Below are 22,902 nucleotides of genomic sequence, written 5' to 3'. Positions count from 1 at the left end.
GCTATACCGGGCTCCCCAAGACTTTTGTTTGTTTATCTTAGCCATCCTCTCCACACACTTATCTTGAATACTGTTTCTCAGTCATTCTATAGAAGCCATCTTCATGGGAAATGTCACATGTACTTCATAAATGGGAGCAGAGGAGGCTTATAGCCTGGTGACCTTTGTGCTATCTATATGACCAGGACTACAGCAGATCCTCCCCAGACCCTTATGATGTCACATGTAGTCAATCTGTAGAACCCATCTTTATGAAAGAGGTCACATATACTTTACAAAGATGTTCAATGTAATCATGTCTTAAGCCATGTTGTACCTCCAAATTGTGCTGTACTTACATGTGCCTAAAAAAAAAAAACTTCCTGGTGTCAAACTCTCAAAGTTTGAACCAACAGCAGCTTCTGAATTTTGTTAAGCCAGACTTCCATCTTGTATTACGTGAGGCATTACTCTGCTGGTCTTGTTGTTTGCAGAGACCCCCTACAATGTTTTATCATTTGTCCTTTTCCTACTTTTATTCTAAGATATTCTCTTCTCTCTTTTAATCTTCATCTGCCCCTCTCTGATCTTTCTTCCCAGTTATATTTTCTCTTTTTGTATACCCTCCTTTTGATTCTTTAATTATCTTGATTCCCTGATATTTACTTTCATCTGATATGCTCATCTGGTCTTTTTTTTTTTTTTTTTTTTTTTTTTTTTTTTGATCACCTCCATTTATATCGGTGTACCTATCTATATCTCTTTCTCTCTAGTATTTTCTACTTTATCACTATCTTTTTCTAAACTTTTTTTTTCATCAATTGATGGCTCCCAATTTGTCATTGTCTACTTTTATCTAAGAGTTTACACCACCATGCATTTTTCATGTTACCTTTTTGTATCACTTCTGTCTTCTCTCTTATTGTTTATTCTCTATCCCATAAATCTCTCAATGCATCAGTTTTCATATCTCCCTTGTCTTTTCTAATGCTTTCTTTTCTTCATCTTTGGCTTCCTGCCTGTATTTACATATAACACACACACACACACACACACACACACACACACACAAGCACCACCTCCTGCACCACCACTAAGAACACCACCACCAACAGCAGCAACACCAACCATTCTCCTCTGTCCTCCTTTCTATCTGTTTTCACTATTATTAGCTTCCCATCTATCCTTCTGAGTACTGACACACTCACGTGTACACAGGATTCAAAATATAGACAAAGATGAAGTTTGGGCTTGCACTTTATAACTCTGGTTTTCCAAGTGAATCTTCTAATCTTGTGAAGCTAACAAGCAGCCTGGATTGAGGCCTACAAGCTCAGTAGTGAGCCCTGTGAAAGTAGGAGTTGACTACCTATGCCTTTTAATGTATGGAAAATTAGATTTGAAAGCAAAGGAGGGTTTCCTTGAACACGATGGAATAAGATACCTGAGAGAGACCACTAGGCGACACATGGAAAGACACAACTTGGATACAGAGACATGTAATAGAAATCCACATTTGTCCACATTCAGTCAACAGCTCACTAAGCTTCCTTGGAAACTCATTTCTCCCTCCTTAGAATCCCCCACAGAGGTTTATGTCCCTGCTGTAGACCTGATCAAACTCAGACTAATATTTAAATTATTTATGCAATAGTCTGTTCCTCCAGACTAAATACAAGAGAGCAGGAGAAAGACATTTCCTCGACTGTTTTTCTAGGGCAATATCTAGCTCAAAGTTCAATTTACATAAGTGAGACGATGGAATTTGCAGAGTTCACTTAAGTCTTTTCACATTGTCTTATAAGAATATATATCAAAAAACTCACAGAACACTGGCTCAGATACATTCCCTGCACCCTTATACTCTGAAAACATGAACACAGACTAGCTATACACCCGATACTTCCATAGAAGACCCAATTGTCAAAGATAAGCTCTGCGGAGTAAGGAAGCTGCTATAACAGGTAACCTATAGGAAAGATCACCCAAGCAGTCTTGTTAAGTAATGAAGGACCCTGCTATGGGAGCACTGCTATGAAGGCATGCCATTCTGATTTCATAGGACAACCTGAAAAAAAAAATGCTTTGAAACTGTAGGGACTAGAAACCCGAGAGTTATTTTTCGAGCACTGATAAGTATCATTTCCTGTCCAGTTGAATTTAGTTCTTGACTCCTTCTAGCTCCACTAATAGACATGCCTATTTCATAGCAAATAAGAAAATCCACGACCAAATGAAATATTCTAACTGAAAGTCTGACCCTTCCTCTCCTGCTAAGTAATCATGTATCTCAAAATATATGAGATTTGCACATTTTTTTTTGATCTCCCGTAGATCTCACTTTATGTAGGAAAGTTTTTCCTTCTGATATGAAATTTGGAATCGATCCCTTTGGCTGCCCTACTATATAGCATTATTAAATGAGAATTACAGAATCTCCCAAATGAAAACTCGTTTATTATTTCCCTTCTTTTCTCATATTCCTCTGTTGTTCTTGTGCTTCCATTTTTGGCATATTCTAAATAATTATGGATAATCCTGTGTTCCATTATGACATTCCATGCATGTATGTAACGTATTTTGATCATACATACTACTTTCATCCTTTGAGTGTATATGTGGGTGGGGTAGGGTGCCTACAGATATGGAGACATACACTATCTTTCTCGATTCCTCTCCATCTTCATTTTTTGGGATACTATTTTTTAATAAACCTTGAGCTAGTTTTTACTGGATTGGTTCCCAGTGAGCCCTGGCATCTCTCCGTTTCTGCCTCTCTCCACCAATGCTATGGTTATAGGACAAGTCACCACACCCAGTATTCTGAGTGCTAACTCAATTGGTCCTCATGATTGAACAACAAGCACTTTCCCCCTGAGCCACCTTCCCTGTCCCCTCTTTTACGCCAGCACAATCAGTAGTCCCTTGCTATTGTGCATCACCTATTGTGCATAGTGGGAGAGAACTTCTATCCCGTGATCTATAATGTCTGCCAGGCACAAAGCATTTGGTATGTATTACTCTTGTTCTTCTTTCCTTTCCAAGCTCCACTCTACAACCAATATAACCACTCACCAAATATTTCAAACTTGCCAGCCTTTCAGCTGGAGTTGTACTAGGCCACATGAAGACTTAGGTGTCCGTTATGTAATTTTATGCTGTGAGTCATTCAAATAAAGATACTATTCATACACTTCAAAAATACATATCACTTTATTATTTTTCAGGTGATGTAAAATATCTACAGTAAAATAAAATTTGATAACTCAGACGGCAACAAAATGTCTGACACACACCTCAAATGATTGGAACAACACACCAGCCTGCCACCTGGGATGCACTACCAGCAAATGCTTGACAACCTTACCTCCATACTTCATTACAAAGTTGGAACGTAACCATTTTCCAGCATCCCTCTTATCATTATCCATTTGTTTAAAAGTCTACTGTACTTCTCATCGCAGTTCAACTTTAACAATCACATTCAAGCCAGCTACGGTAATGCACACCCAGGGTGAACGAAAACTATGCATTTCTTCACGGGTTCACTTTCCTCCCCACCACTAAGGGCTGCTGCCTTTCTGATTCAGACTTTGTGTGGCCCAGAGGTGTGAAATGTGTCCACCCAGTGTTCACACCCCTTACAGCATCTCTGATAGAAATCAATGCCTTCCAGGCAACCTTCACGTGCCCCTGCTCCCTGGAAAATCAGCCCTTGTTCCCTAATCCACAGAAGGCCTTGGCTCAACTGTAAAGCTAGGTAAAAGAAAGATGGAGCCTGGGCTAGCCACACGCCCCTCCACGAAACTACTTTGGAATAAAGCTTCCAGATTTTCTATTCTCATTCAGAATGCTAGCAGCTCTGCTGCCTACAAGGTGGTGGAGCGGGGAACAGCAACACAAATACAGTGTCTGTCTGCAACTGTTAGCATTTAGCCATACAAGCTTTTGTTTGGGTTTCACTGATTCACTTTCTGACCAAAAAAAAAAAAAAAAAAAAATTATATTTAAATACTACTTCAATGGTGGTGAAATCTTAAATAATAAACTAAAGCAGTGTCATTTATAGCAAATAAACTGAGACATAAAACTTTCGGGTTAAAACTTTCATTATTTCATTTCTAGACTGCAATAGAAGACTTAAAAAAAAAAAAAAACGTGGTTTGTATAACAAAAATCTGAAAGACAAAGTACCACATCATTTCAAACATTGCACATCACAGGTGACACTGGCCAGCTGGTGATAGAAACATTAGCATAATTACAAGGAAAGGGGTATTATAAGCACAGAAAACAGACTTTAGACATTCTTCTGGATTTTCCTAACTGAAGGGCATGAGTGAGCTCTGATGTCATTGTGTTTAGAAACGGCTTCATCCAGATCCAACTGCATACCGTTGATGTTCACCTCCATGCAGCCACTGTAAAAGGCATTGACTGGTGTGGCACTGAAGGAAAGATCTGCCAAAACAATGTCTGATGGTTAGTCTACTACTTCAGCATCTTAATTTGTTTACAGTTAGAATTACCCAGACTTCACAATTCCAAACAAATTCTAATCCTACAAAAAAAAAAATTACTAATGCGATTCCATTCAGCAAACACGTTACACTGGGCGAGGAGTGAAGCACATCATGAATTCCGATTTCATAAACACAATAGTTTCCATCCAAACTGAAAGGCAATGTGCACACATAAAGAAAAGAACATAAGCTTGCGATACTCCACATTTACTATAAAAGGATATACATATTTCTCTTTAAATTTGAGCAACATATTCAGTGCCATTAGATCATCTCTTTCTACTCTGAAGTGTGGTGTCTGAGAAATCCTTTCTAAATGCCATGACAAACGTGACTTTTTACAATTTCTGGAACAAAAACAGATTTTTATATTTCCCAAGAAATAGTTTCTGGCTGAGCGTAAAAGCAAGTCATAATAAAAGACTGACTTTTATGTGCTAATACTGTCCTACAAAATAGCATTTTGAATTGCTCCTCAGTGAGTCATGTAAGGTCATTAGTGCCGTTGGGCTTTGCTGCACTTTACTCTCATTACCAAGTGTGACCTCAATGCTCATGGGGCATTCTTGGTTTCCTAAGAACTGTAGTCCAAGACACCCACCTCCCTCCTCTCATTTGGCATTTCTCCTTCATGGATTTGAATTCACAGTGTATATTCATTAGCTCTTGATCTTTCTTCTCAAAACACATTGTGACAAAAATAGGTACTTCAAAATTCCTACCTTCAGGTTTGCAACACAATGATAAAATCCCTACCTATGAGCTAACTGCATCTTTTAAGAATCCTCTTTGAGTACGGCAAATATCACTAATTATGCATTATTTTAGCCATAGTGTCATCATTGACTATGACACCAATTCACTCCATGATACACACACACACACACACATATATATATATAATAAACAAAAAATACTCCTTTAAAAAATCTTTAGACTTAATTTTCATTCATCAAAAGAAATTTGGACATGATTAATTTGTATATAAATAATTCATTTCATAGTATGCTCTTAAATATTTCAATTTTAGCCTCCTCTCATTTTTCCTCACTTTTTCTTTAAAATCAACAGGCATTTAGTGTCATTGTAAAATTTGTATCTTTATTTATTTTAAATGAATTCCCTGTTTGCTTCATTTCCTAAAATTGCATTCAACTAATTTGTGAGTGAGTCTCAATTCAGAGTTCATTGGCACATGCAATTCATGCTTCCTAATAAGTAACCAAGCTGATGACTTGAATTTGATGTACCTTTTCTGCATATACATTTTGGAATCTATTTCCTCCCATTCCCCCAAAATATCAGAGAGGTGTTTTTTGGTTTTTGTATACACTGTAAAGATGTGTCTCTGACTAAGGCACCTTTTCATTGGTTTAATAAAGAACTGAAAGATCAATAGCTAGGTGGGAAGAGGTTAGGTGGGATTTCCAGGTAGAGAAAGGAAGAAGAAACCAAGGCATGCCGGTGACAATGAAGAGGTTGGACATAGAGTATAAAGTAGAGGTAGCCAAGCTATATGGCAGAATTTAGAATAAGAAAAGCAGGTTAATCTAAGTTATAAGAGCTAGCAAAGTAAGCCTAAGCTAGTGACCAAGCTTTCATAATTAATAATAAGTCTCTGTCATTATTTGTGGGCTGGCAGTCCAATGAGAAAGAACTATTATGAAGAGGAGTCCTATATGTTGGGCATTGAGACCTTGAGCATTTAAAGCAATAAAATAAAGGTCATTATGAATCCAGACATCGGAATTCTCCATAGGAGAATTATCTGTAAAAAGGACTGGAAAATGCTTCAAACAGCTTTGTCTCTCTTAAGAGGGGGGGGGGGGAGAACTGGGAAGAGAGGAGGAAGGGGAAACTGTAGTCGGGATGTAAAATAAATAACTTTTCAAAAGAAAAGAAAACTCAAAGCACAATAAATATAAATGAACTGGAACCTTATTCTGGATAAAGAAAATGTGAGCATTTTAAAATGTATCTTCTCTAATGTTAAAGTAAATGTTTGGCTTTAAAAGATTTTTTAAAAATGATGATGTCAATATCAGAAGTACAATATTAAGTTACACAAGGACCCGAGTTTCCTCCAATTTTCCCCATCTTGAAAATGCAATCCTAATGTGAAACTATTAATATCAGATACCTAAGAGTTATCCTTCTACCTACCTGTCTTTAATATGAAATTCTTGTTGTATTTCTATATCTTAACTGGATTCATTGTACGCAATTATGCAGTCATGGATGCTACCACTCTAGTCCAGCAGCTTCCTTATTACCAAGTAGAGATAATAGTTTCCACATCACTATTCTGAACATTAAAATGACTGATATATTTGAGGACCCTGTATGGTGTCCAGATTACACACTCTGGTCGACGCAGTGTGATTATTGGCACTATTATTATTGCGTCCACAGGCTACTCCATAGCTTCTGAACTCAAGTGAACTATTCCCACATTTGTTCCCCCAGCCCCTCTATTTGTTTGCCCAGAATTAAATTTTAATTGCAATATTTATACGCCACTCCTTTGTTTTAAACAGTGTAATGACACCCAGGTATTTTACAACAATTCCCTAAGCTAAGTACATTTAGCCATTTTATAGACTCATCCTGTAACAACACTTCGTTAAATATGCCTTAGCCATACTTCCATATTCTCCTGTGCTCATACACTGACCATTCTACCTATATACACTGCAGTACCCACTCCTGCTCCCTAGTTAAATTCACTTAACCCTTTAAATATCAAATCTATATTTGTTTCTTATTCAAGTCAGATCCCTATTTTCATGTTCTAAACTTGATTTATAATTTTTCTTCATAGAATTTATGACAATTTTAATTATTTTGATACCACCTTAATGACTTGTTTAATGCCTCCTCAAATATATTGTAAAGACCTCCATTGCAGAAGCCATTGCTTTCTGCTTATCTAGGTATATGTATATGGGGTATTATTATCATCATCATCATCATTATCCTCTCATATAATACATTCCAACAGTGCTCCTCCCTCCCCTCCTTCCAGCTGCCCCACTCCCCACCCCCCACCCCAGATGCTCTTAATTGATGAATAAATACAGAGTGAACAAATACTGGATAAGTGGTGAATAAGTTGAGTAAGCACTGAGGTTACAATATTATCCTGTGAATGAAATGGCACGTTCTTTCTGGTATAGATCACCAAACACAGCAAAAATCAATTAGTCCTACTTTACCATTAAAAATACACACACCAATAAAATGTTAGTATAAGCCTCCAAATCAAGTGTAAACGACATTGGAAACTTTTGTCATCTTTAAATGCTTTGTTACTAAAATTCTGTGTTTAAGATATTATCAGTGAAGTCAGGCATGATAGTGCATGCCTTTAATCCCAGCACTCGGGAGGCAGGGGTAAGTGGATCTTTTAGTGCAAAGCCCACCTGGTCTACATAGTGAAATCCAGAACAGCCAGACCTATGTAAAGAGATCCCAATACAAACAAACAAATCCCCAAAAGAGATTTTATTTAAAAGATGCTTTTAGAACCAAAGAAAAAGCAAGGAAATACCTGGAATGCCACCAAGGTAAGTGGCCACGCTTCCCTTCATTGCTTTGTCCAAGACTGCAAGATGCTCTTGAAGATCTTTGGAGTAGATGACCTCTTTCTGAAGTGGGCTCCACAGTTCCAGGCCATGTCTGTTAATGTTGCACTTCAGTTGGGATGGCTGGTCAGAACACAGAGTTACCGCCTCTATTCGAGCCACCATTGTATCTTCAACAAATACCACAATATCCTAGAAAGCAGAACAAAGACTTCATATAAGCAAGCACTGGGGGTAAAGCCACTTAAGAACGGCTGAAAAGGTGATAGAACCTCAACGTTTAAATGTAAAATTGTTTACTAATCTTAACAGTGGATTTTAAAACTGGCTTGAGGTTTAATTTAGATGGGAATGTATCCTGGCCTCTGAAGACTCAGTTAAATCAGCCAGAGTATATCACCAAATACAGTGGTGTGCCTCAGTAATACTTAACGTTTACAAGTCTGGAAAATTTCAAAATTACATATGAAAAAGGGAACGGTGCACTTTGTGTGGGGGGGGGGTGGGAAACTCAGAATCCTTCAGTGTCCATAAAAGCTGAAAAGCTAGTTAGTCTGTGCCATCCAAGTAATCACACAGCCCAAGAACAGTGTGGGGAAAGAGGCCTGAGGAAGAGACGGGACATGGTGAACAATAGTTCTAGTAAGTAGCTGAAGAGTCTCAAAAAAGGGTTGTTTTACAGCTGACCTGTAAAGCATGAGCAAGTGGGAGCTCATGGATCCTGGCCAGGCAGCTGGGGCACCAGCATAGGACAGAACCAGACCTCCCGAACTTAGGTGACAGTTAGGGGGCCTGGGCAGGCTATGGGGCCTCTTGCAGTGGAACCAGTATTTATCCCTAGTGCACAAATGGACTTTGGGAGCCCATTTTCTATGGAGAGATACTCTCTCAGCCCAGATACACAGAGGAGGACTTTGGGAGCCCATTCCTCTATGGAGAGATTCTCCCTCAGCATAATTACAAGGGAGAGGGCCAAGGCCCTGCCCCCAAATGATGTGACCTACTTGGGTGATCTCTCATGGAAGGCTTCATGCTCCCTGGGGAGTGGAAAGGGAGTGGGATGGGGGGAGGGGTCAGTGGAGGATGAGTAGGAGAGGGACCTGGGATCGATATGTAAAATAAGATTGTTTCCATTTTAAATTTTAAAAAGGAGAAAAAAAGGGGGATGTTTTATTTTGCTAGAATTTTCAAAGCGTTCAACTTGTTGAGGGTAACCTTTGCTGCCAACTTATATATGGTAAAGAGTAGATATTAAAAAAGTAAGGCAGAGAACATAAGAAGAAAATGGGGAGAGATGCTATGATGCTTTCCAGATAGTAAATGTAATCTGCTATTGCCTCTCAGGTTGGGATGTATATGGTGAGTGAAAATTCTATGCTTCCCAACTCTGAATTACTTGAGGAAGTCTTTAACTTTATAAATATTCACATCCTTAATTCCTTAAAAGAGAAGGCCAAATCAGGCATTTTGGTGCATTCCTGTAATCCCAGCACTCAGGAGGCAGAAGCAAGTCAATTTCTGTGCATTGGTGACCAGCCTGGTCTATGTAGTGAGTCAGGACCCGTACTCTATTTTGTACAGAGACCTGTTCCCATAATACATCACAGATTTTGAACGTGGATTGATTTGTTTGTTTTCTGTGATGTCTAAAAGCAGCCTGAGTGTGAGTCTTACAGCCATGGCAGCCTGCGCATGACTCTACCAAGCCATAGCTCCAGATGCAAAGGTTTTTCAGAGTGTACCAGTATCTTCTCCTTCCATACCTTAGATATCAACCAATAAGGCAGGAAAAAAAGAGACAAACAAAGGAGAGGTTCATGTAGATTGGGAATAAGGTTACCTGAGAATTTTCGGAGCTGGAGCCCACCAAGGACAAGGCAAATGGCACTTTGTATTCAGAAACCAAGGCAAGCATAACTCCAGTGCCAGTGGATGGACGAATATTCAAAGTCACATTTATTTGCCAACCCTCTGCATTGGTTAAATTATCTATTTACAATAACAAAGTGAGACATAAAATAATCATTGTAATCACAGTAGAGAAAATAGTAATTATCAATTATTATAATCTGATTAATTTTTAAAGATACTCTGTGATGCACTAAAGACTTGAATGCCCTTTCTCAATGATATACATCACCAGAGCAAAGCAAAACAGGGTTGTTTTCTTTTTAAAAATGCAAGTGGAGCCTCCACATTTCTGTTCTTCCAAGAGGAAAATGCTAGACTGTGGTCTCAAGGAGCATTCTAACTTCCCCTGCTTTCTCATTTAACAACTCCTCCTCTCATGCAAAATCACCAATGTTCAGATTTCAGACCGTTTAAGCCTTACAGAACACATTTAGAAGGAAGTTCAACAATTTACTGTATTGTTTGTTTGTTTGTTTTGTTTTGTTTTCGAGACAGGGTTTCTCTGTAGCTTTGGAGGCTGTCCTGCAACTAGCTCTGTAGACCAGGCTGGCCTCAAACTCACAGAGATCCGCCTGCCTCTGCTTCCCGAGAGCTGGGCTTAAAGGCATGGGCCACCAACACCTGGCTGATTTATTGTGTTGTTTCTTATATAAAACACTGATATAAAAGCCATCAACTCCCCCTGTCATTATTCAGTCTACAGCAATAGGAAGGAAAAACATGTTCTATACAGAGGGAGAAGTAGATAGTCTGTTAGCAGAGAGATACTGTGAAGTGTACAGTCAATTTTTAAATTAGGTTGGGGAATCTTGCTCTGTGATAGTGTCTTTTAGTACTTCCCATCTTTTAAATTGCTAAGCTAGTTATCTATCAAAGTGGAGTGCAGGCAATAGCAGGTATGTTTTCATAACAGACAATAAATATTTTCAAAAATATAGTCATGCACTCGTAATTATAGTCATGTCAATAATAGAAACACATATGACAATGTTCTCCTAAGATTATGTCTCCCGGTGAAGTTATAGTTGGCTTACTTTACATAAATCTGCTCACCAAATGATGAAATTGCCCAGTGATATGGTGGTACTTACCTTTAATCATCAACTGAACATAACCTAGAGTTAACTGGGAGAAAATTCTTAATGAGGGGTTGTCTACATTGAATTGGCCTGTGGGGATGTCTGTGGGGGGTTATCCTAATTAACTGATGCAGGAAGACCCAGCCCACTACAGGTGGCAACATTCCCTAGGCAGATGATCCTAAACTGTATAAAAGAGGAAAAGTTGTGCCGAGGGTAAACAAATAAATAAATAAGCATGCATGCATTCTTTTCTCTCTAGTCTTGAATATGGATGTGACTAGCTATTTCAAGTTCCTGCCACTGCAACTTCCCCAGTGTGACCTAGCACGGTAAGCTGAAATAAATCCCTTTCTCCACTAAGTTGCTTTTGGAATTGAAACCAGGACAGACACATTTTCAGAACATAGTCACTCATTAAGTTCGTAAATTACTTAATATCAAGTACTTTAAAACATGAGTTTATAATGTAAATGAAGTCTTCTTTTACTGTGGAGTGATATATAACAAATTTTATATGCCACTTGGAATCTTTGAAAGGGTAAAAATGAATGAAGAAATGTAGTTCTTTTGGCTAGATGTTCTTGTTTAGCTGCATATAATGAGACTACACATCTCATTATAACTCTTATGCAGAAAGAATATATGAAATTATTGTGAAATAAATTAAGCAAAGGATATTGAATTCACACTAAAATGAATATTAGCATGTGTGAAAGTTATGTTATAACATTAAATATTAATTATGAAGTAAGTAATTTTCAAAGTTATCCACAAAATAACTTGTGAAAGTAATGTTTTAGCGCCAATGTAACTTACTTTAATTTCCTCTTCTGGAATATTTCCTTTAACAAATCAGGTTCTGGGAGTGATCATTGCTGTTTGCTTTTTCACTGTAAAGCTAAACAAGGACATGAGCTGGAAGCCAGAGCTCACAGACATTCTCAGTTATAATTATGACAGCTGCAAATATGTCATACTCCATCAGATGAGCCAGGGATAAAACCTACCTAAGGAAGAGCTTATCTCCCCCTGAGGGCATCAGCAAGGATAAAATACTATTCAAACTGAACTCAGATTATAGTTTGTCTAAAAAGTATGAAGCTAATACCAAGAAAACTCAAAATCATTATTACTAGTAAAAATAGGGTTCTTATTGGAAATATTCCTCCCAGATCTCATCTCCCTGTAAATAAGCAAGATATTGGAGGACGGACAATTTGACCTCTAGTTGGAGACTGGTGAGCTCACCTTTATTGCCCTTCCTGCCTTGAACAAAAGGTCTGTCACTCCAGTAGCCAGCCAGACTAACCTTATGCCAGCACCAGCTACTTAAATAAAACACTCCAGGGACACCATGAGATAATTACACAACAACTGAAGCTAATTGCTCAGCTCCGGGAGGTAAAGCCTCTGGGCCAAGGCTGTTTTGCTCTTACAGTCCTCACTGAACTCTAGATGACCCTATAATCATTTCCACTTAAACCAGGGCAGGGACACTAACCCTGGTAGCCTAGCAGAGGATCGAGGATCGTCAGAGACCAGCTCTAAAGAGACAACACTGTGATTGGTGGCTATAAGAGCACGCTATTTGGCTGATTGTTGCCACTTCCCCTGGTGTTGAGACAGCAGGAATTATCAAAAGTGGTCTTTTTCTTGCCTACTTCTACCAGTGTGGGCTGAGCTGGGAAAATGAATAAGGAAGCAGTACAAACGACATCAAGGCAGCCAGGTAGCAGCACCAGGGACCACAGAAGAGTTGCCAGCAGGCTTAGGTGGCAAAGCAGCAAGGCGACCAGCTTCTCCAAGCTGCAGCAGAACAGTTAGAGGGTAGCCAGGGCAGGAACCAGCAGTGGCAGAAGCAAAGAGAGGGTGCAGAACTGAGGTAGATGGTTAGAAAGCCTTAAAGAGCCAGAGAAGAGGCCCTGCAGGCCACCACCACTAGAAGAGTTATGAGAGTTGTCAAGCCTTTAGGGCCAAGGGGTCTCAGATACCCCAGAGCCAATGTCAGCTGCTGTAAAGTGTGCTGGACTGTGATTATGGAACTGTGGGTCCTAGTTCTGAGAACCTACAGGAGAGCTGTAACACTAAAGGGCTGCTACCTTGCTCCTGTAGCCTTCCCACTCCGTTTACTACTGTCAAAGGATGGACAGCTGGCAAGGATTAGGACTGGAACTTTCCATTGTCCACCCTTGATGTCTATGTAGGCAGAGCAAAGATCTCAGCCAGTCAGTGGCTTGCAGGGTCAGCTTCCTGTGTACCTGCCTTAGCCTACATTAAAGCTTATTGATGATCTGCCCACCATGGAGCCTGAACACTGGCCAGGCATGTCCAGACATTCATTCTATGCAAGTTTGAATTCCTTAATTTGTACAAAGGAGCTTGAACAGAGACTATAGGCAAGAATCTTTCCTACATCAATGCACCTAACTCTGCTCTAAGGGCTGATACCTGGCTCAGTGATGCTCATAACTGCATCTTCCATCCAGCTCAAGGAGCTACCCTGACAAAAAAAGCAGGACCTGCACTCCTCAGCATCCAGACTCCAGTCTACTGTTGCTGGACCCCAGAACCTGTTTAGGTCATACAAGTCATCACTGCTGATTTATGGGACGGTATTGAACTTAAAGTAAAAACTAGGGAAATTATATTTAAAACTATAATATTTCAGTTTGACCTATCAGATTAGAAAACTACCTTCAGCATGAGCATTCTGCATTTAGTAAGAGTGGTAATTAACACTCTTCAGAAGAGAATGTAATTAGTCCTATATTAATTATATATACCTGCAGGATACTTGATGGAAGAAATCTAATTCTAAAATTCTCTCAAACGTGCTTAACTACACAGAAGTACAGGATGTACACTCAGGAATATTCACAGTCAATTATCCTTAAAAGTGCATTCAGGCTTCACTATGAACTCAGTCTGATAAGACTTTCTTATCAGCCCCCAGTCAAACAGAACTGAATCATATCAGCACATTTTCCAAAGGTATTAAAAAGTAGGATGTGTAATGCATCAGTATTTATCCCTAGTACATGTATGGACTTTGGGAGCCCATTCCACAAAAAGGGATAGTCCCTCAGCCTAGGTAATATATTTTCAGAAGCGATTTATTTAGCTCACAATTGTAGAAGTAGCCATATAAATAGCATGATGACAACTCTTGTGAGTCTGAGGGTAAATAATGGAACCAGTACAAGGGAAATTTCAGGAGGGGAAATTAATCCAGGGAACAAGATCCTTCCCAAGAGGTTTCCTCTTTATAAAGCCCACCCCTCAACTACTAATTCAACAAAAGTCTCAAATCCTCACTAAATTGACCAATATCCATGTCAGTAAGGACTTAGCCAAGGAAAAGTGTGCTTGGTTTCCACCATGTCTCTACTATTGCATGTAAGATGCCCACCCTTAAAACAAAACATTACAGAACACACGGAGACACATGAGAAAACAACCTACATTAAAGAAACAACATGTCCATGCTCACATGAACACATATGCTGCAACTTAATATTAGTATTACGAGTATACTGAAGGCTTGGGAGGAGCTTCACAGCATAACACATAGGCAATAACCTCAGCAGAGACAGAAACTTTTAACACAGGTCAACAGAAATGATAGACATCAGAACCAAGCTTTCTATGCATTGATTAGTGACTTCAAACAGACTGCAAAAGCAGTGAACTTTTAAAAATCAGTCAATTGAATCTACCCCCCAGTGAACCAAACTAATGATAAGCATAATAATAATAACAATAATAATGAGGAGGAGGAGGAGATTTACCAGTCAGTACATTTTTCCTAAAATACCTGAACATTTTATAAGTATTTAACCACACATATACAACAATGCCTGCCATAACAGTTACTCATTCACTCGGTATTGCTAACAGAATTAATCGTTGCACTTTGTCAGTGGATGGATTTAATGGTTAGTGAGAAAAGAGAAATACAACAGGAATCACTTACTGTAATCTATGCTGAACCGAGCAATTCCAGAACCAGGGTAGTAGGAGCCCTTCTCCACCGTGAGGAAGCAATGCTTGTTCTGTTTTCCTTGAATAATTTCCTTTGCACCTAAAGCCCCTTGTTTCATCAAGTTCCAACCTCGTATACATCCATCCAGACGAGGATTAATCTAGTACAGTAAGATATAAATCAAAGAGTACACTTTAAGGTCACATAGAAAGGATTAAACAGCTTCAACTGATTCTCAATATAGGTTGCATTTGGAAAACCATTCTTTGATAGTTTATTAAAATACTTTTTATTAGAACTAATTTTTTCTTTCTGGTCAATAGTAATTTTCAACAGAATGAAACTGTACCATCGCAGGCCTCCAGTGGGGTCCTGATGGTATTTACATCCTGAGGTTCCCCCCTGTTGTTCCCACATCAGCCAGATCCAGTGGTAAATTCTCCCTATGCTTCCAGGGTGGCCCTGGGCTCTAAGCTGCTGCCATTCTTGGTGTGCCTTTACAATGTAGCACTATCTGTCAACGCAGATGCTACTCCTCTTCACTAACAAGAAGCTTACACTCTTTTGGCCTCACAAAAATATCCAGCCAGCTTCAAAGTGCATGGTGGCCATTTTATAAATGGCGATTCTTCTTGATTAATTTACTTTCCAATTAAAGTACTGTAATCCCCCAATTTAAAAAAAAATGGAATATTTGTGTTGGCATGGTGCAACTAATCCAATTTAATATCACATAGACATCTATTAAAAGTAAAACTAACTTTGAGTTGTGATGAGAGACAGGTAGGTAAATATAAAGTAGCAAATATTTAAATTAGATCAACCAGATCTTCTGTCACAGCCATGAATTCAAGTGACTTTTCTTTCTTTTTGTTTTGTTTTGGTTTGCTTTGGTTTTCAAGACAGGGTTTCTCTGTGTAGCCCTGCCCATTCTGGAACTCATCCTGCAGACCAGGCTGGTCTTGAACTCACAAGAGATCTGCCTGTCTCTGTCTCCTGAGTGCTGATCAAGTGACATTTTGTAAAATCTTCAAAGGCGATGATTGCTTTCCTCAACTCTATTCAGTGATTATTTGTCAAGCATTGCATTCATCTGTTGTAACTAACATTTTTATTACGTTCTATCAACCCTCAGTGCTACCCTTAACTTCCAATTTTTTTTCTTAAAATAAAGCTAAGAAAGACTTTGGCTTCGTAGTTACGTGATTTTGGGATTAGAAGTATGTGTTTGTACACTTAATGGCTGAGTGCAGAATATTCCAATATGAATACTGAGCTGACCACTTGAGAAATTAACAAACCCATTGCTTAATGAACAATGCTACAATTTAAATGAACACAAAACCACAAGGGTCATTTTCTTATTTCCTTACTATAATTTCAATGGTCTCAAGTTCTTTTCCTGTGTTCAACACAAATTATCACACTTGGTATGTTTAGCAAAATTCTATGGAGTGTCATGAAAACACATCTTTAAACCTATTACAGACAAAGGAATTCACCTAAGATGAATGGCACAAACTTCAACATTACCGGTTTAATGAGTGCACTTTCCACTATCCGAGGTAATCCTGCAAAGTATATTTTGGTGTCCAGAAACCCATCTGTAGGTTTAAAAAGGCTCCCAAGTTTATTTATATTCATCACAGCTTCTTTAGCTATTTTAATGCTGACTCTGTCATCTAATTCTTCCACAGATACCTATAATTAAAAACACAAAGCAAACATCACTGCACAGCTATTTGAGATAGTTGATTGAAAACTCACGTTGTTCCATTAAATGATTTTCTATAGCAATCGATTTAATAAGAATTTCAATTTGTTCAGACCTACTTGAAGAGCATAACTGTGATTAAAGCCCATTTTTAAGGAGATAGAACTTGATCTCAGAAGTACATCTTAAAGTTTAAAAACACTAACATTTTAACATTCAATTATAATCTATACCTTTAACCCTTCTATGCCTGTCTTAGTTAGGGTTTCTGTTGCTGTAGAGAGAAAACATAACCAGGGCAACTCTTATAAAGGTAAAACATTTAATTGAGGTGGCAGCTTACAGTTTCAGAGGTTTAGTCCATTACCATCATGATCGGGAGCATAGAAGCATACAGGCAGACATGGTGCTGGCTACACCTTGATCAGAAGGCAACATAGCATGCACTGTCTGTTACACTGAGCCAAGCTTGAGCAAAAGAGACCTCAAAGCCTGCCCCTGCAGTGACAGACTTCTCCCAAGAACGCTCCACCTCCTAATTGCACACCACTCCCTTTGGGACCCATTTTTTTCCAAACCACCACAACACCAAAAAGTTTCAAAAAGAAAAAGATGAGCCTTTTTAGCTGAGGAAAAACCTTAAGTACTCTTATTTTGCAACTAATGCATTATACATACAGAATCAATAAAGTAGTAAATTCATAATATAAGTTACAAGAAATTAACAATGGCCACCATTCTGTGCAGCACAAACTGTATTTTTTTTTCAAAATCTGAAATTAGTCCTTAAAAATCAAAACTCAAAATTAAATTTAAAAATTTGAAAGTAATTTTGGTTTTAAGAAACAGTTCAAAGTGACAGTAAGCATGAATGAAAGGTCATCCTACACAACTGGAAGACAGTTGTTGCCACTGCCACACTTGTGAGGCAAAGGCTTACTAATCAATAAGAGAAAGCAAGCAATAGCATGTAAACACAGTAACATGTACAATTATTCCCATTCTCTTTGACCAGTATTGATTTCTTGGGAATGAATTACATGTCACTTGAATCTTTACCTGTCATGCATCTCTGATAAGAGCAACATTTGATTTTTGAAATATTTAAACCACTTCTATATTTCCAAGATGTAATTTTGCATTTCTGTATTTTAAAAATAGTTTGACCATAACACAAGACACATGCTTCTAAGACATGTACCTGCACGTGAGAGCCCTATTAAACAAATATTACAGGCATAAGCTGAACTCACTTGTAACTCTGGTTATATACTGCTTATGTCTGTGGGTTCGTGTTACTAAAGTGGATACCAATTAAAAAACACTAACATAAGGTTTAACAAAGACGTACCATAAAAAATGTCCCGAGGATGTGCTCACTTGTCCACACCCTGCTCTGAACACCCCCTCAAAGCTACAGTCAAGCCTGCTCTGGGTCGCTGCAATGGTCTTGTAACCCCTGCCCTACTCTCTATCGACTGGTTTCCAAAATGCCATCAAGTTTTGATCAGAACTATTCTTTAAAATGTAACTTACATTCTGTCACTTCTCAAAACTATTCAGGGACTTCCCACATAGCATAACATCCAAGTCTTCACTGGGGTCCTCAAAGGCCTTTATCCAGACCTCAATCCTGACTTCATTTTGACTGTTCTTCTCTCCCAGTCCAAGTCATCTACACTCATCTTTGCACCATTCATCAAACACACCAAACACCCTCCCCCATAAGACGTGGAATCTGCTGTTCACATTGCACAGAATCACTATAACCTCGCCCACATTTAACATGACTTGCTCTCTCAAGCCTCTGCTCAGACGCAACTTTGTCAAGCTCAGCTCTTCAATGTCACGTGCTCACTGATCGTGCCCACACTCAGTGTCATGCCTTGTCTTGTTTCCCTTTGCCTTCATAGCATCAATGAATACCTGATACAATTTATGTGCAGTTTGCCACTCAGTGTTAGAATGTAAGTTTTGTGTGGGCAATGACTGCTTCATTCATCACTGTAGCCTCCCTGGTAGAATAAGGATTAACAAACCTAGGGCTAAACAAACATCTGTTGAATGAGTTACACCTCCAGTATTGGAATCATACAAAATAAGTGACAAAATCACTTATAAAGTAGCATTATTTCCTCAAGTTTTAGCCATGATAATTGTTTAATCACTGCATGGCCTGTGTAGGTCTTATGAATTATAAAACAATTTTGGATAATGTGTTTTAAACTGAATTTCTTATTTTTAAAATATATTTTGAAAATTTAAAATAATTTAAAATTAAGGAAGCAAATGCTATCAAATAAAAGTTCCATTTATAGACCAATTTAAATGAACAGTTTTCAATTAAAATGACACACAAGCATGACAACCTGAGTTTGTATCCCTAACACACAGCCATTTACTATGACATACACCAATAATCCCAGTGTTGGGGAGACAGAGACAGACAAATGAATGGAATTTGCTGACCAATTTAGTCTTGCCAAATCAGTGAGGACCAGATGAGAGACCCCCATCTCAGAAAATAAGGTGGAAAGCAAGAGGAAGATACCAGACCTGACTAAGCACATACACACCGGTGTGCTTATACTCACACATGTGTGTATACACACACACACACACACACACACACACACACACACACAGAGTATATCTTACAAGGGGTGATTTAAATTAAACCATGAACATGTCACTAAACACTCGTTTAACAACGATCATAAATACTGACTAAAAAACATGGAACTGAAGCTGCCTCCCGTCATCTATATTCCTACCTCAAAGAGCCCCACATCCTAAGATAGAGACTCCAGAAATAGCTCCAGGATACTGACAGAACCAATGGTTCCCCCACTCTTCTCCCCACTATCAACAAGGGGTCATCTTTTCTCCTAGAAAAGTCTCAGTTTTAACTGAACTGATTAAAAAGACGATCTCAATTATTTTTAGAAGGTAAGCTTATAGTATTATAGGAAGATATTAAAGTACTCTGGTTGCTAAATCTCCTAAGTGTATGCTCTTTGTTCAGAACTGGCTCCTTATCTATATTCTTACATTTAAAACTGAATTAATTTTTTGTGTTGTTATGATATGCATTTCTCTAATTAAAAAAAATACTTGCTGGTTGGCGGTGGTCCACACCTTTGATCCCAGAACTCGGGAGGCAGAGGCAGGCAGATTTCTGGCTACAGAGTGAAACCCTGTCTTGAAAAAAACAAAACATAACAACACTTAAAAAAAATTCATGAAAACTAAGGGTGGTTATCTTTGATCAGGGTTGTCTTCATATTAATTTATGCCTGCTAATGAGTCCTGACCTAGAGGGGAGACCCAATATCCACCCCAAAAACAACTACTAAAATGAGTGAAAATTTGAAAACAGAGCATTAAAATAAGTAACCAGACATTTTCTCAAGTGGCTACCAGGATTAACAGTGTATAGAATGCATTTCATGCTACACTGGGTGACCCAACATGATTTGGTTTGACAATCAGATTCTAACTTTACAAAATGTGCACCAAAGTGAAGAGATAATTCTGAAACCCAAACATACCATATTCCATATACCATTGTTAATAACATTGCCTCCGGTTGTGATTTGGGTTGAAAACTCATTCTTGAACTGAACTTCAATCTTTCCATCACGAAGTGCAATCAGGAGCCAATTTGAATGATCAAGAGATTCTGCATACAATATGATGCCCTCGGAATCATATGTCCGAAAATCAAATTCAGCTGAAAATCTAAACAAAAAGACACTCTTCTTGTGAGGAATTCAGAAAGTTCAATGTGTCCCCCAGCACACAGACCTTGTACTGGCAAACAGTACTATACTGAAAGAGAAAATATTTCTGAGATTTAAGAAGACTTTAAAACTGATTTAAAAGGGCAGTATTAAATTGTTCATGGATCGTCTCTGGTTCCATATGTATTATAAAACTTGGTTATTATAATTTCTTAATTATTCTTTTTTCTCAATGAATGGATACTTTGGTAATTTTTTTTTCAATTATCGTATTTTGAAGGCATCTTTTAGATATTAGAGTTAATACATGTGTACAGATACTAGGTTTCCTGGAACCTTTTATATACTCTAAATGTAGGAGTAAGGTGTGTGTGTGTGTGTGTGTGTGTGTGTGTGAGTGTGAGTGTGTGTGTGTTTACTGAATTCATGAGTGATTACTAAAAGATGCTACAATGGCATACTTGGTTTATCTAGCAAAAGGCATATGCTCCCTGTGATTTGACCTATTCCAGGAAAGGATCACTCACCAGGCCTCACAAGATAGCTTTAGGGTGATTAAAGACATAAGTAAACTTTCATGTAATCACTCAATAGAAGCAGTGTGGCTCTGCCTTACCTCAGGACAGGACTGTGAGCTGCAAGGGCTGACCAGACATTGTGACCATACAGAAGCTGCCCTGAGCAAATCACATAACACACCAAGTTCATGGGAGACATGACTGGAGCAGTGTGTGTGCCTTTCGTCATAAGAACTATGTTACTGTATCATTCAAGATTTCCATAGACAAAAATACTCCAAATTCATTAGGAAGGAAAATCTTATGGGTTCTGGGTATTGACTGAGTGTCTGCTCTTAGAATGTGTTAGTGTGTACCACCATGATGATCCCTAACCAAACAAAAATGTTTTTAAAACAAGCTGGGCGGTGGTGGCACATGCCTTGATCCCATCACACCGGAGGCAGAGGCAGGCAGATCTCTGTGAGTTCAAGACCAGCTTGGTCTACAAGAACTAGTTCCACAGGACAGCTTCCAAAGCCACAGAGAATCCCTGTCTCAAAAAAAAAAAAAAAAAAAACCAAAAAAAAAAAAAACAAAGCAAACAAACAAAAGACAAACAAAAAGTATTTACTTATATATTTTGTATATTTTTAATGTATGCGTTCTGTCTACATGTATATCTGCATGCCAGAAGATGCATGCCAGAAGAGGGCACTAGATTCACAGTGTGGTAGCTGGGAATTGAACTCAGGACATCTGGAAGAGCAGCCAGTGCTCTTAACCACTGAGTGGTCTCTCCAGCCCCCTCCCCCCAAGACCTGTCCCTGACACAGGAGCTGACTCTTTGGAACCTATTCCAATGGCAGGATGCTTTGTTTAGCCAGGACACAAGGGGAAGGAGCTTGGTTCTGTCTCAATTTGATATGCCATGCTTTGTTGATTCCCATGGGAGGTCTTACCCATCTGAATGGAGACTGGGGGGGGGGGGGGGGAAGGAGGTGGGGAAAGGAATGGAAGTAGAGGAGGGAGGGAAACTATGGTTGGCATGTAAAATGAATTTTAAAAATGATGAATAAAAAGAAAAAAAAATCCAGAACATCAAATGCTATTGAAAACAAGCAAATCAAAAAACAAAACAAAAAATAAATAAATAAATAAATAAATAAATAAATAAATAAAACAAAGACAAATAGGAAAAAGAAAAAAACAGTTGTACAACTGTTATGTAAACTAGATAAAAGAATTTGAGTTAAAGAGTCAGGACTTCTGATTGTTGCTAATAATTCAACAAAGAATCACATATAGATATCCCATCATTGCATATTAACAGTCACAAAAGCAGCATTTGTAATGGGGATAGATCTTCCTAGAAGGGAACAAAGAAAGAGGCAGAAAACATTCCTGTATTTTCAATTTCCAAGTAAGTATTTGAAAGATAAAATGTTGAGTGAACTGTGTTGAATGGACAAGACTGTAATAGGAATGCACGGGCCATTTCCCTTGGCAGAAGGACTTATGTCCTTCACAATTGTCTGAGCATTTGGCTGATGTGAAGAACGGACTTTCTTGCCAAAAACTAAATCTGTGTTTGGTCGTGATTTTTCAGGAGTTGATCCTATTACAGAGATAATTTCCTTTTCTTAGTAAAATAATGCTAATCGGTATTTCAAAAAGACGTGATCTTCATATGTTCTTTCTGTAATACATCACACATCCTGACTCATTACACTGGGGATCAATTTAGTCTGTTTTAAAAGTATTGTAGAGTTGAAAAGAGACAGAATTTGTCAACATTTGGCAGGGCAAAGGAAGCAGTGGGTTATGGGAAACAGAGGTGAAGAGGTTATTTTAAAGAAAATCACTAAATCGCTTTATAAACATTCA

The 22,902-nt window shown here is 38.4% G+C and overlaps 1 protein-coding gene across 1 annotated transcript in view; it reads right to left on the bottom strand.

The window, feature by feature from the left end:
* Positions 1 to 3,173: 3,173 nt before the first annotated feature.
* Positions 3,174 to 22,902, bottom strand: part of Pros1 (protein S) — a 62,118-nt gene continuing 42,389 nt past the window's right edge. Inside the window, exons 10-15 of the mRNA XM_051191725.1 lie at positions 20,327 to 20,516; positions 16,595 to 16,762; positions 15,053 to 15,221; positions 9,927 to 10,075; positions 8,053 to 8,278; positions 3,174 to 4,440 (exon numbers count right to left, since the gene is read on the bottom strand). Of these exons, the coding sequence (XP_051047682.1) occupies positions 4,280 to 4,440; positions 8,053 to 8,278; positions 9,927 to 10,075; positions 15,053 to 15,221; positions 16,595 to 16,762; positions 20,327 to 20,516 (1,063 nt within the window). The 3' untranslated portion in view covers positions 3,174 to 4,279. The remainder of the gene's footprint in view (positions 4,441 to 8,052; positions 8,279 to 9,926; positions 10,076 to 15,052; positions 15,222 to 16,594; positions 16,763 to 20,326; positions 20,517 to 22,902) is intronic.

This window comes from Phodopus roborovskii, unplaced genomic scaffold, assembly GCF_943737965.1.
Source record: "Phodopus roborovskii unplaced genomic scaffold, PHOROB, whole genome shotgun sequence".
In the NCBI taxonomy this organism is placed as follows: Eukaryota; Metazoa; Chordata; class Mammalia; order Rodentia; family Cricetidae; genus Phodopus; species Phodopus roborovskii.
This window is presented reverse-complemented; position numbering and strand designations above follow the sequence as displayed.